Here is a 14,206-nt window from a genome sequence, read left to right as displayed (position 1 = left end):
ATTGACTGGGAAAAAATGGAAAGTGAAAAAGTAAATTCTAGAATTGAACGTAGGTGACTAGATGAGGGAGATCAGGTGTGACTGCTTTCAAGTTGGCTGACTCACAGTCTCAGCCTGAGCTCTAGTTACATATTTACTTTAGATCTTAGGGACAGGTTTGTCTGGTCTAGAGATGGTAGACTTGTAGAATTTCTCTTGCTGTATATCTCAGATTTAATCCTCAAATAAGAAAGCCATGAATATGGTTGAAATTTCTCGTGATTCACAATTTGACTCATGCAGTTTAAACTAGGATGCACCGGGCCGGCCCCATGGCTTAGAGGTTAAGTGCGTGTGCTCTGCTGCTGGCGGCCCGGGTTCAGATCCCGGGCGCGTACCCACTCACTGCTTCTCCGGCCATGCTGAGGCCGCGTCCCACATACAGCAAGACGTGCAGCTATGACATACAACTATCTACTGGGGCTTTGGGGGAAAAAATAAATAAATAAAATTATAAAAAAATAAACAAACTAGGATGCACCATAGCTTCAGGAAAATTGCAGGTGAGTGTGGTAGCACGGGGTATTAAGGAACAGACTTCAATGACTGCCTTGAATTTACCCAAAAAAAGTTTTAGCTCAACTATTATACCAGACTTGAACAGTCTGTTATAAATGGGAAGAAAAGAACTAGAACATAAATAATTTCTGTAAATATGACTGCTGCAGCCTTTATGCATAGAATGCAGGAAAGCAAGATCCACATCTTATCTATCTTCACATCCCTTACAGTAATGCAGTGTTAGTACAGTGTTTGGCACAAGGAAACAAATATTTCCTAAATGAAGGAATAAATAAGGACTTTGACATCATCATAAATGCCATCGGTATTCAGTCATGACAACTTCCCAAGAAGTCCTGACACTTGTAATTTTCGTGTCTTCCATCATACCCATTTTCAACTCTCCTTTTCTTGAAACTACTGATTCAACAATGTAGAAGCAACAGAAGAAGCTTGTTCTTATGGGTGTTTTGAATTTTTCCAGGACAGAAAACACTTGAACAAGAATACAAGAAAGAGTACAGAAAGGGAGGCTAATGAGTTAGTAGGAAAAATTACCATAGCAAGAATAGAGTATTTATAGTAACTTGATTGATTTTTCTGGCCCAACTCCACTTCATCATCTTGGATTAACTTTCAGTGCCATTATTAGTGTCATTAGTACATGCATTATATTACTCTCTCAGAGCATTTTGTAATTTAGAAAGAAAAACTGAGTGAGTGTAAATAAAACTGCATCAATTCCTGTTCTCAGAGCTTGAATTCAATACAATTTAATGCCTTTTAACTGCTACCTTATTTTACATTAATTTTCATATCACATCTAATTTCAACAATAACTACGGGAATTTGATAGAAAAGAAAAGTTAGGCTTGATTTCTAACACAATTTTTTAAACCTGCCTCAAACAAGATTTTAACATCTACTGGGGCATCCTACTCTATTTTAAAGTGAAAGTTTTGTTATTGCAACAGCATACACACCTCCTGGGACAAAAAGCTGAATTAGCTTATATATATTACTTACTGTTTTAATGGCCATATGACTTCTAATATTTTTAATAACTAGTTTTGTGCATTTTGTGTGTTATATGGTTATGAAGGCTAAAAATAGAAAGAAAAACATGTTAGCTGTACATATTTAGACCTAAAATAAAAATCTGAAAGAAAAAAGCTATTACATTTAGAAACAAGATGAATAGGTTTGTATTTCTAATTTAACTAACAAATTATGATTTCTAATAAGATTGCTTTTTTAAAGATTTCTAAGTAGTCTACCTAATACACATCTTAAGAAATAAAGCAACTAAACCCGACTGCATCCAGATTAGAAAATACAAACCAAAATATATTCCTATGAACTCGCAAATATAAAAATCATTCAAATGAGGCATACTGGAATATGGCAGCTTAAGCCCATTAGCCATCATAAACCACCCAGACTAAAAGACTATGCGAATTCAGTCTATGGAACAGAATATCCCTTGGCAGAGGGGAAAGGACTGTGGTTATGGGAAAAGAAGATACATGAGAAAGGAAGATCCTATTGCTAGTTAGTGTATTATTTAAACAGCTTTGAAAACAAATTTTAATCCTTTCTATTTCTCTCTTTCTCACAGCATTCCACCAATCTTACTTCTTTGCCATAGGTTTGTCTTTGGGTTATTTATATTCACTAGGGAAAACCATTTCCAATTTTATAGTATAGATATACTAAAAAATATTTAAAACACATCGACTTCCTTATACCCAATCTTTCTGAAATCAGTATATAAAAGTATCTTTTATGTTATATTTCCAAACTAGTGCCAGTACAGGGTAGATTAAAACAACAACATGATTTTATTTTCAGGGCATTTATAATCTTATTGCCAAGACAAGGTCTATTCATACATAACAAAAAATTTTTAGTTAGCGTATGACCAAGTGCCAGAAGATATGGTACAAATAACTGCATAGGAAGTGTTCAATATTGGCTCAGTCAGGAAAAAGTGACTAGAAAGATAAGTAATTCTTCAGATTAAAGGTGGGGGAAATGCTCTCTTTAAGAATGATTTGCACCTTTAACTTAATTAGCCTGGCAGTTATTTTCATTATTTAAAAAATTGTTTCTCTCTTTTCAGCTTCATGGTGGATCCTGAACAACAACTAGATGTTCCTAGACATTTTCTTTAGGGTTCCAAGTGCAAAACAAGCGTTATCTAAAATGTGAATTAGAAAATTCTCCATAGTTATTCATCTACTCAATACTTTTAATATATTTACTCTAAGATGTGCACTCTTCTAATATGTCTTCTGTAACTTTACCTTTCAAGTGAATTTTAGCTCAATTTTCAAAGTTCACTATTATTCTCAATGTTTGCTGCTGTTTTGCTACATTGTAACCTAAAACCCTTTAGTCACAAAATCCTAGTATGTGAAAAAAGTATGCACATAAAGGAACAAAATTGTGAAAAAAAATTATAAAGAAAAATTTAAAGTGTCCTTTATAGGACAGTTTTTGTAGATGTGTCATAAACTATAAAGGTTAAATCAATGTTTTGTGATTTTTAAGTAACTGATTTTCTGTGAGAGTTTATTCTTCAATAATGCCTACTCCATTCCCAATTTGTGACCCTATGCCTATTCACTTCAGAAGTTAATACATGATCCCATATGACTGGTGTCCTTATATGCAGAAAGAGAAACAGCAGGGATACACGTACACAAAGAAAAAGCCACATGAGGACACAGTAAGAAGGTGGCCAAGTGCAAGTCAAGAAGAGAGGCCTCAGGAGAAACCAAGCCTGACAGCACCTTGACCTTGGACATCTAGTCTCTAGAACTACGAGAAAATAAATTTCTGTTAAGCTAAAAACAAAAGTTAATACATGAGCATAAAACAACCTTGGCTATAACCTATAGAATCTCTATCCGTCTGTCAGGTTATAAACTGGTTTTTCACAGTGAACAATTCTGTGAACATACCATTTTGTGATGTAATGCCATTATATCATTAGTATCATAATTCCCTAAATGTAAGTGAAAAAAAATCAAGAAGAGAGGAGAGTTTTACTTTGAGAAAATCTGGTTCAAATTTTATGGCATATGATCCAGAGAGTATGTGTGTGATCCAGAGGGCTAACTTTTCTTATGAAAAAGACACTTGCATTTAAATAACAATTTCAAAATACTTCGAAAACAAAATTTTAACCTAAGTGAACAAAGAATATATAACAAGCATAAAACTTTAGGGAAGTAATAAAATAGTAGGGAAGGTACGGAACAGAAGACACTTATTTTCCAGTTTCAACACTAGAATGACTACAACCCCAGTTTCACTAGAAGAACTAAGTACCTTATATACTCTGGTGTACAAGCTCATAAATTAACTATTTTTAATAAAATCTATTCTGATTATAAACACTGTTAATGAAAATACAATGCATATACAAATTTGTTACCATATTATTCTCTAGTCCAAATTCCTTTGAAACCACAGGTCTTTCAGGAAAAATGTTTCCTGTTTCTTTTAGTGTTGGAAAACTCAGAAAAAAGGAAATGTTGAACTAAAATATTATTTTTTAAATATAAAATCTGACCTAAAATATTTTCTCACTTTTGTATAACCTCAAGCCCTATTCAATCTAAATAAAATTATTTTTTTCATAGCTTCTACTAGACATAGTAAATTTTGACATATAATATACACACACACACACACACACACACACACACGGGTGTGTGTGTATGTCTCTGGTCATTTCTAAAGATGAAAAACACTAAGAAACAACACCTGGCTCAACTCTTTTAATTTGTATACAAAGCAAAGAAAAACATTAATGGAGATATACAATGATTATTCAAACAAGCTATGTACAAAGGCAAATAGATAATAAAAGTCTTTGTAGTCTCATTCTGATTATATACAGAAAGAAAGGATCAAAAGACTTTGAAACTTAGGGGATTTCTGACATACAAACTCTTCTTGAAAATGGTTACAAATAATTTCAAAAATACAAATTATAGCCAGTCAAAACATTGTTATGGCCGGTCCATTTCAAGTATCAGATTCAGAAAGTACATCAAGTCTTTTGCGTACTAGGCAGTTTCCAAAGTAGCAGGGTAGTATGACTTTAAAAGGGTTCTGCCCTCAGTAAAAGTGCTAAGTGGAAGGGTTCTTTAGATTCCCAATTGGAAAAGGTTCTATCATAGGTTTTTAACCAGAATCAAAAGACCTTGAGGATAGGCAAATAATAGAGCAAACCAATTTAATTATATGGCAATTCTGACTCCAGCTCTTTTTTTTAATTTTTTTTATTGAGATGACTCCAGATCTAAAATTATACATATATTTTTATGTATGTGTGTGAGAACGTGTGTATATTCACAAACATATAGTGGAATCTATAATGTAAAGGGAAAATAATACGGCGAAAAACAAATGAAAAAACTGGGCCCTAGATATAAATATTTCATTGTGAGGTAACCGATAAATTTACGGTTAATGAAGTTTTTTTTTTCCCTGTGGAACAAAGTAATGAAAATTAGGATACTAAAAGACCAAGCTGGGAAACCTACCATGGACTAAAGCCTGAATCTGGGTAATAAGCCCAAAGACCAGTAAAGAAAAAGGTGCTAGTTTTAGGAATTCAGAATTCAGTTTAAAATAAACTTTCTGTCAAATGATGGCCTTGAATGCCTTGCCAGGAGACCCAGAGATCTGAGAGAATCTGAGAGAACAGAAGTACAGAGGGTTTACACTTATCTTTTATATCAATTTTTTGACCCTTTGCAAGAAAAAAATTTTTTAACAGTAACATCCAGAGTAACAAAGTGAAGGAGATTTATTGTATAAAATTTCTAGGTGCTAAAAGTTTAAGCCCAAAAATTCTTCATCCATCCATGTTCTTGTTATAAGAAATTATAGAATTGAAACTTAATGCACCTCAATTATTTGCAAATGCCTAAATTTTTCCTCTTTTGGAAATAAAAATACTAGTTTTATTTTGCAGTTCAACTTCAACTGTTCATGTGGTCTGATTAGTGACACAAGTAGCAGCTATTTTTCACCTTCAGTTTCATTCACTACCATTGTTTCCAAATTGTCAATCTCTGCTAGTAATTATGAATCTTAGACAATGTTATTTAAAAATCTAGAGACCAACCATATATTTGAAAAGAAATGCCTATTAAAATATTCTCCCTCCTGTCATTGAGAACTAGGCATTGAACATCCTGAATTGTTCTAAGCCTCTGGAAAGACTGTAAATATCCTTTCAAAGGCTGGTATGAAATCAGTGGGAAACAGAACAAAAGCAACTTTAGAAGCAACAAAAAATTATGTACCATATATACATCGTAGCAAATAGTTTATATCTGAGAATCTTTACAGCTTACATTTCCGTTATTACAAGTGATGAAAAACAAAAAATTGCAAGTGGCATGCAAATTTTAAATACACAGTCTTCCCACTTCATTAACCAAATTCTTACTTTGCAGTGTTACTTCCCAATTTATGCAGGAAACTGCCTGCAAAACAAACTGATTAGAAAAATTCTTTATAGTTTAAAACATCTCTAATTTTAGGAGAACCCAAATACTCAACCATCAAAATTAAAAATAAATTGAATTGTTACAGTTCGTTACAGTTACTGTTACTAGAGCCACTTGATTTGTAGGTGTCCGAAATATAAAACGAATAATTCTTTATCTTCAAATTCATCTGTTCTTAAAATGCTACTTAAAACTTTGGTTGTCTTCCTGTAATATAGAAAAAAGTTATCAATTAGATTGTATAAATAGTTTTTACTAATTAGTTTATCAAACTAAATATTGTGACCCTACTGTTTATAGATCTAAATGCATGTTACTATAAAAGTAACTGAAATTTGTCAAATAAAAGTTTTTCCATGTTTAATAAACATATATAATTCATTTTTAAATATATTAGATTGTATTCCAAACCTGTTCTGTTTTTGTGGTACCTAGTTTTTTTTAAATGTTAATGCATAAATCAAAAGTAAACTGAATTCTAGTTTACAAGGTTTGTTCAAAATAATGTGTATGTCAAACTTTTATTTACAAAATAAAATGGTATTAGAGATGGAAAGTCTGCAAATGAAAAAGTGACTATTTTATATAGAATTGAAGTTTAGATTTACTCTTACAGATCAAGGATCATATGCCCCTAAGGTCCCTGAACTAGTGGGAAAATTCAAACATCAAGGACATTTTTCCTCATTAAATATTCCTGTGTACAAGGTATTTTTAAAAAAAACTTTTAAATTTCTTTCATTTTAAAAAGAAGAATTGGCTGGAGGTCTGCAAGGTGCTGTTAGTGCCACCGACTCCTAGCAACCCTGTGTACAGCAAAGTGGGAACCCTGCCTGGTCTTTCTGCACCTTCCTGTCACCTTCCAGCACTTTATCAGACAATGCTCCGCTGCTGTTCATGGGGTTTTCATGGCCAATATTTTTCTGAAATGAGTGGCCAGGTCCCTCTTCCTAGCCTGTCTAGTCTGGAAGCTCCACTGAAACCCGTCCACCGTGGGTGACCCTGCTGGTGTTTGAAATCCTGGTAGCACAGCTTTCAGCGTCACAGCCACACGCAGCCACCACAGTATGACAACCAACAGACAGACAAGTGGTGTGGTTCCCTGATGGAAAAGGAACCCATGCCATGGTGGTAAAAGCACTGAATCTTAACCACTAGACCACCTGGGCTGGCTGGCTGCAAGGTTAGGGAGTTTACATTGAGAAACATTGATATATAACTACGAAGAAAAAAAAAAAAGGCTATGGATTCCAAAAGGTTAGAAATCTCAAAAATGAGAACACAGGTGGCAGGCTATAGCTCTCATTTGAGCCATTCTCAGCATACTTATATTCTGAACTCATCACAATAGAATTCTAGTTGCTTTTACCTGTATACAATAGTGTTTATGAAAACTCTAAATAAAAGAAAGTCAAATTCCAGTCAGAATGGAAGTCAAGACCCTAAAAGATGGAAATCGACATTTACTGAGTGCTCTATAAAGAGAGATAAGTACCATAATAAGCACTTTCATACATTATTTCATTTAATCCTAACATTGAAGATTATCATCCTTACTGGCAATGGCAAAACTGAGGCTCAAGAAGATTAAGTGACTTGTCTAAGTTTGAATGGTATACCAGTACACAGAGTGGAGCTACAACTTGAAACCCAGCCTGATGCCAAAACTCATGTCCTTTCTAATCAATATCCTAAAAGATACATATGTATTCATTTACTGTATTTATTTTGATGGAGTTTCATGAGGTGACACAGAAATATAAAGGTCTAAGAACAGCAAAGACAAGCTGAAGAAGAGTAAGTGGGATAACTAGTTTTACTGTAAAAAGACTAATTGAACAAAAGAGCCCATAAACAAACCACATATATACTGCCACAAAGGTGGCAGAGGACTATCCTTTCAATATATATTGCTAGGATGACTGGATATCCATGTAGAAAAAAATAAAACTTGACCCCTACCTCACATCATACAGTAAAATCAATTACAAGGGGATTATAAAACTTAATTGAAAAACAAAACAGAACTTTTAAAAGATAATATGGAATGCTCTTTCATGACTTTTCAATAGAAAAGTATTTCTTAAACAAAATACAATATTCCATTCTATTTCTTGACCAGAGTGGTAAACTTACAGTAATTGGTTATACTATACATTTAGATTTATGTACTTTTCTGAATTATATTCCACAATGAGAAAGATTAAAAATCTAGAGAATCAGGGGCCGGCCCAGTGGTGTAGCGGTTAAATGTGCGCACTCTGCTGCTGGCAGCCCAGGTTTGGATCCCAGGCATGCACGGAGGCACCGCTTGTCAGGCCATGCTGTGGTGGCGTCCCACATAAAGTGGAGGAAGATGGGCACAGATGTTAGCCCAGGGCCAGTCTTTCTCAGCAGAAAGAGGAGGAATGGCATGGATGTTAGCTCAGGGCTGATCTTCCTCACGCACACACACACACACAAAATCTCGAGAATCAAATGAAAATATTAAAGATGTATTGTGGAATTAAAATAATACAAAATTAGAAAACTACTTACTGGTTTTTGAAGTACAATGGGATGATCAGGCAGAAAGTCTGGTTTTTTCCTGCATATGGAAACACTTGAGAGCTTCAACAGGAAATCTCTGCTGTATTTGATTCTCTCTGTAGATATTAAACATCAAACGTAACATTATGAAACACAGAACTCTCCCAGATCACTTTTTGGTTCATTTCTTTCTGCATGTCCTTTAATTGTCCATTATTTTATAAAATGATGAGTAGTATCTATGCAAAAGAGAAGGGAGAAAAAAGGTTTGAAAAACATCTGCTGCCTCCAATTTTCCTTTTACATAGAAAGAAAGCCAAGTAACCAAGGAAAAATGGAAGAAGAACCATTTCAGAAAAGGGGTAATTTGCCTTCATTCATCTGGTTATTCATGTACAGTAAAGTGATCTTGTATTATAAATTATAACAGCAGTAACACCTATTGGGCAATTCAGATTCTGCCAAAATAGAACCCTAATAAACGTATCTAGTCTTTATATTAACTTACTAAAAATGTCATACAATCAAAATAATTCAAGTCAATGAACATTTATTGTACCCTTACTGTGTATCAGGGACTGTGCTAGGTAATGGTGAACAAGATCCAAGATAGGATCGCTATCTTCAAGGGGAACAATAATTCAAATATCTGCAGATTTCTCATCAGAAACTATCACCAAGATAGACCATCTGCTGGGCCAGAAAGATTGGAACAATATTTTTAAAGTGTTAACAGAAAAGAACTGGCAACCTAAAATTCCATATTGTGAAATAATAGAAAAAATATATATTGGTCTCTGTCCCCAGTTCCTGGCACAGAGCTCCTAAAACTCGTGTAATTTCATAAGTGATAAGAGTACTAGGAGCATCGTTTGTTCTAATATTTGGTCTTTGACCCTGGTTCCTGACACAGAGCTCCTAAATCCCTTGGAATTTCCTGGGTGATAAAAATGTTTTTTTTTCTAATGAGGTACCTCTTGGTGGGCTCCTGGATTGGGGCCAGTAACCAGAAAGACAAAGTAATGATTAGAAGCTTGGAAGTTTCTGCCCCACTCCCACATCCTCCAGGAAGGGGAGAGGGGCTACAGATTAAGTTAATGATCAATCACGCCTATGCGATAAAGCCTCCACAAAAATCCCCAAAGTACAGGGTTTGGAGAGCTTCTGGGTTGGTGAACATCCATGTACCAGGAAGGTGGTGCACCTCAACTCCATGGTGACTGAAGCTCCTGCACTTGGGACCCTTCCAGACTGTGCTCTATGTATCTCTTCATTTGGCTGTTCATCTGTATCCTTTATCATATCCTTTATTATATAATAAACTGGTAAACATAAGTGTTTCCCTAAGTCCTGTGATCTATTCTAACAATCAATCAAATCCAAAGAGGGGATCATCGGAACCTCTGCTTTGTAGCCAAGTTGGACAGAATTTGTAGGTAATCTGGGGACCTACCACTTGTGATTGTCACCTGAAGTGGAGTATAGTCTTGTGGGACTGAGCCCTTAACCTTTGGGGTCTGCACTAACTCCAGTTAATGTCAGAATTGAATTGAATTATAGGACACCCAGGAGGTGTCACAAAGAATTACTTGATATGTGGAAAAACCACACATCTAGTGGTAGAAGTGAATGTTGTGAGTATAGTAGGTATTGAGAGTAGAGGACAAAGACAGGGGGAGTGTAGTTTTTTTCTGTTACACATATCCAGTGAAAAAATCCTTCAGGAATGCATGTGAAGTAAACATTTTCAGATAAAAGAAAACTAAAAGAATTCATCACCAGCAGACCTGATCTACAAGAAATGCTAAAGGAAGTTCTTCAGGTTGAAGGGAAATGATACTAGACAGAAACTTAAATCTTCAAAAAGAAAGAAAGAATAAAAGAAATGGAAAATAGTTGGATAAATATAACAGATTCCTTTCTTCCAATCTAAGTTTTATAAAAATTTGTATGACTGTTGAAAGCAAAACTTCTGATATTGTCTGGTGGGGTTTTCAAGGTATGGAGATATAATTCATATAACTATAGCAAAAAGATCAGTGCCGTGGGGTAAAGGGAAGGGACCTACATGTGGCTGCAAGGTTTTACCATCATCATTTTGCATAAAGTAGCACAATATTATCACACTGAGAAAGTTAGATATTATAGTATATTATAATCCCTAGACCAACCACTTAAAAATACAGAGAAATATAGCTAAAAATCCAATAGATAAAATGAAATACCAGGAAAAATTCAAAAAATCCAAAAGGTAGCAGAGAAGGAGAAAAAGAAAAACAAACACCCAAACAAAAAAGAGAGGACAAACAGAAAACAAGTAATAAAATAATAGGCCTAAATCCAACCATACCACATTAAATGCTAACGGTCTAAACCAGAGGTCAGCAAAATTCTTCTCTAAAGGACCAGATAGTAAATATAGTCAGGCATCACTTAATGACAGGGATACGTTCCAAGAAATGGGTCATTAGGAGATTTCATCATTGTATGAACATCATAAAGTATACTTACACAAACCCAGATGGTATAGCCTACTATTCGCCTAGGCCATATGGTACTAATCTTATGAGACGACCATCATATATGTGGCCCATCATCGACTGAAACTTTGTTATGTGGCACATGACTGTATTTGAGGAGTTTTGCGACACACAGTCTCTGTCACAACTACTCAACTCTGTCTTGTAGCACAAAAGGAGCCACAGATAATAAATAAAGCATGTGGCTGTGTTCCAATAAAATTTTATTACCAAAACAGGCATTTGGCCTGAGTACCAGAGTTTGCTAACTCCTAGGTTAATGCTGCAATTGAAGGCCAGATATTGACACAATGGATAAAAAAAGAAGACCCTATTACATGCTGCCTGCAAGAGATCTACATTAAACATAAAGACATATATAGGTTGAAAGTAAATGGATATAAAAAGATACACCATGCGAAGACTAGGAATAAGAAGGCTGGAGCAGCTATCTTAGTATCAGACAAGGGATAACAATTAGCAGTATGTTGTGCCTAATGACAGAGTTTCAAAATATATGAAGCAAAAATTGACAGAAATAAAGGGGGAAATAGACAATACCACAAAAATATCAGGTAATATAAAAACCCCTCCCTCTGCAATTGATAGAATTAGACAAAAAAAAAAAATCAGAAAAGACATAGATACTATCTATGACAATACTACCAACCACCCTGATTTAACTGACAATTATAGAAACGACATCAACAACTGAAAAATACAAATTATTTTCAAGTAGATATGGTACAGTCACCAAGACAGACCTTACACTGGGCCATAAAACAAGTCTTAATAAATTTAAGAGGCTTGAAATCATATAGACTGTATTCTCTGACAACAACAAAATTAAATTTAAAAATCTATAATAACAAGATACCCAGGAAAACCCCAAATATCTTGGAAATTAAATAATATACTTCAAAATAATTCACAAGTCCAAGATAAAATGAGGAAATTAAAAAATATTTTAAACCGAATGACAATTAAAATATAACATCAAAATCTGTAGAGTGTAGCTAAAGCAGTGGTCCAAGGGAAACTTATAAATTCTTATAAGAAAATAAGTATCTACAACAAATGACCTCACAATCCACCTTAAAATGCTAGAAAAAGAAGAGCAAACTAAATCCAAAGTAGAAGAAAGGAATTTATAAAGAGGAGAAATCATCAAAATAGAAAATGAACAATAAATAAAATTAAAAAGCCAAAAGCTCCTTCTTTGAAAAATGGAAACAAAATTGACAAATCTTAAGCTAGATTAACTGATCAAGAAAAAGAACACAAATGGCCAATACCACGAATAAGAAAGGGGTTATCAACACAGATCCTATAGATATTAAGCAGAAAATAAGAGAGTACTTTAAGCCAACATTTGACAACTTGGATGAAATGGATATACTACAAATTTTTGTGTGGACATATTTTTTCATTTCCCTTTGGTAGAAAAGTAAGGAGTAAAACTGCTGGGTTATGTGGTAATTTGGAAATCAGGACCTATTAGAATTGCTAAAACTAAAAAATCATAATGAACTGTCAATACCAAGTTTTGGCAAGGACTCAGAGCAAGTGGAATTTGCAGATATTGCTGGTGATACAGTCACTTTGAAAAGAATTTGTCAAGGCAAGTTATGCATACACTTATCATAAGACACAGTAATCCCACTTATACCCAAGAGAAATGAAAACATATGTCCACATAAAAACTTTTACAGGAATGTTCACAGGAGCATTGTTCATGCTAGCCAAAACCAAAAACAATAAAAATGTCCATCAACTGGTAACAGATGAACAAAATGTGGTACAGCCATACAATGGAATACAGAAAAAGGAAGGAACTACTGATAAATGCTACAACATTGATGAACCTTAAAAACATTAAGTGAAAGAAACCATACTCAAAAAAATTACATATTATATGATTCCATTTACATGAAATGTCCAGAAAAAGCAAATCAATAGAGACAAATAGTGATTAGTATTAGTTGCCTGAGGCAGGGTACAGGAATGGGAATTGACTGCAAATGTATACAGGGTTCTTTTTGTAGTGATGAAATGTCCTAAAACTGAATTGTGCCAATGGTTGCACAACTCTGCAAATTTACTAAAAAGACAATGAAGTATATACTTAAAAGGGTGAATTTTATAAAGTATGTAAATTATATCTCAATAAAGATCTTTAAAAAAGGAGTGGGACTTGGGGGCTAAGGATTCTGAATTTAGAGAATGAGAAAGGGAGGGAGGGAGAAAGGAAGAGAGGGGGGAAGCTGTTGCTGCTGTAGTGCCACATGGAAGAAGTGAATGAGAATTTTCCAGTGATGGGAATGACTAGTGGTTTTTAAAAGCATGGCTAATACTCAATTTCAAGTTGTTCTCTGGACTGTGCTGCCAGAAAAAGAAATTGAGGAGAGCTATTAGGAAGTAAAACCAAAAGATGAGAAAATGTAAAGAAAATTAGAGTATCAATACAAGCGGGAATATCACTAATATCTGACTATAATAGGACTTTCAGGAAGAGAACACAGAGAAAATGGAGATGAGAAAAATTATCAAAGAAATATCCACAAAATTCCACATCAGAAGACCCCAAGTCTTGAGGTTAACCTCAAGTCCACCAATTGCCCAGGAAAAAAAATAGAGGAAAAAAAAAAAAAAACACTACACAAAGGCACATTAGGAAATTTTAGAAAACCAAACATAAACACACAATCCAAAATACTTCCAGAGCTACAATAACAGCAAAAAAAAAAAAAAAAAAAAATAACAAGGCCATTTACAAAGAATTGAGAATCAGAATGGTACTGGACTTCACAGAATTAAAGGCCAATTAATACAGACTGTTAGAAAATGAAGCAAATGCCTTAAAAATTCAGGCTGAAAATAATTTCCAAACTGGAATTTTAAAAAAAATCAAATTCTATATTTAATCAATACAATGGAAACCCAACTAGTTTTGTATGAATGTGCGTTCCCAAAGCACAGGCTCCTGAGGTTGAAGATACACTCCCTGCCTCAGGAAGGTCTCACTTGGCAGGTTTTGACAAGACTACCAAGCAGAGTTCTACTAATTCTCCTTTTCCTCCTCCT

The 14,206-nt window shown here is 34.3% G+C and overlaps 2 protein-coding genes across 3 annotated transcripts in view; one reads left to right on the top strand and one right to left on the bottom strand.

The window, feature by feature from the left end:
• NECAB1 (N-terminal EF-hand calcium binding protein 1) overlaps window positions 1-4,458 on the top strand; it is a 167,466-nt gene extending 163,008 nt beyond the window's left edge. For both annotated transcript variants that reach the window (XM_004431156.3, XM_087447690.1), the window contains one exon: window positions 2,663-4,458. In XM_004431156.3, the coding sequence (XP_004431213.1) occupies window positions 2,663-2,691 (29 nt within the window). In that variant the 3' untranslated portion in view covers window positions 2,692-4,458. The remainder of the gene's footprint in view (window positions 1-2,662) is intronic.
• Window positions 4,314-14,206, bottom strand: part of C23H8orf88 (chromosome 23 C8orf88 homolog) — a 32,551-nt gene continuing 22,658 nt past the window's right edge. Inside the window, exons 5-6 of the mRNA XM_004431157.3 lie at window positions 8,613-8,719; window positions 4,314-6,281 (exon numbers count right to left, since the gene is read on the bottom strand). Of these exons, the coding sequence (XP_004431214.1) occupies window positions 6,258-6,281; window positions 8,613-8,719 (131 nt within the window). The 3' untranslated portion in view covers window positions 4,314-6,257. The remainder of the gene's footprint in view (window positions 6,282-8,612; window positions 8,720-14,206) is intronic.

Source organism: Ceratotherium simum, chromosome 23, assembly GCF_057802395.1.
Source record: "Ceratotherium simum simum isolate JZ-2026a chromosome 23, ASM5780239v1, whole genome shotgun sequence".
NCBI classification, from domain to species: Eukaryota; Metazoa; Chordata; class Mammalia; order Perissodactyla; family Rhinocerotidae; genus Ceratotherium; species Ceratotherium simum.
The sequence above is the reverse complement of the archived record's forward strand: the minus strand, read 5'-3'. Positions and strand labels throughout refer to the sequence as shown.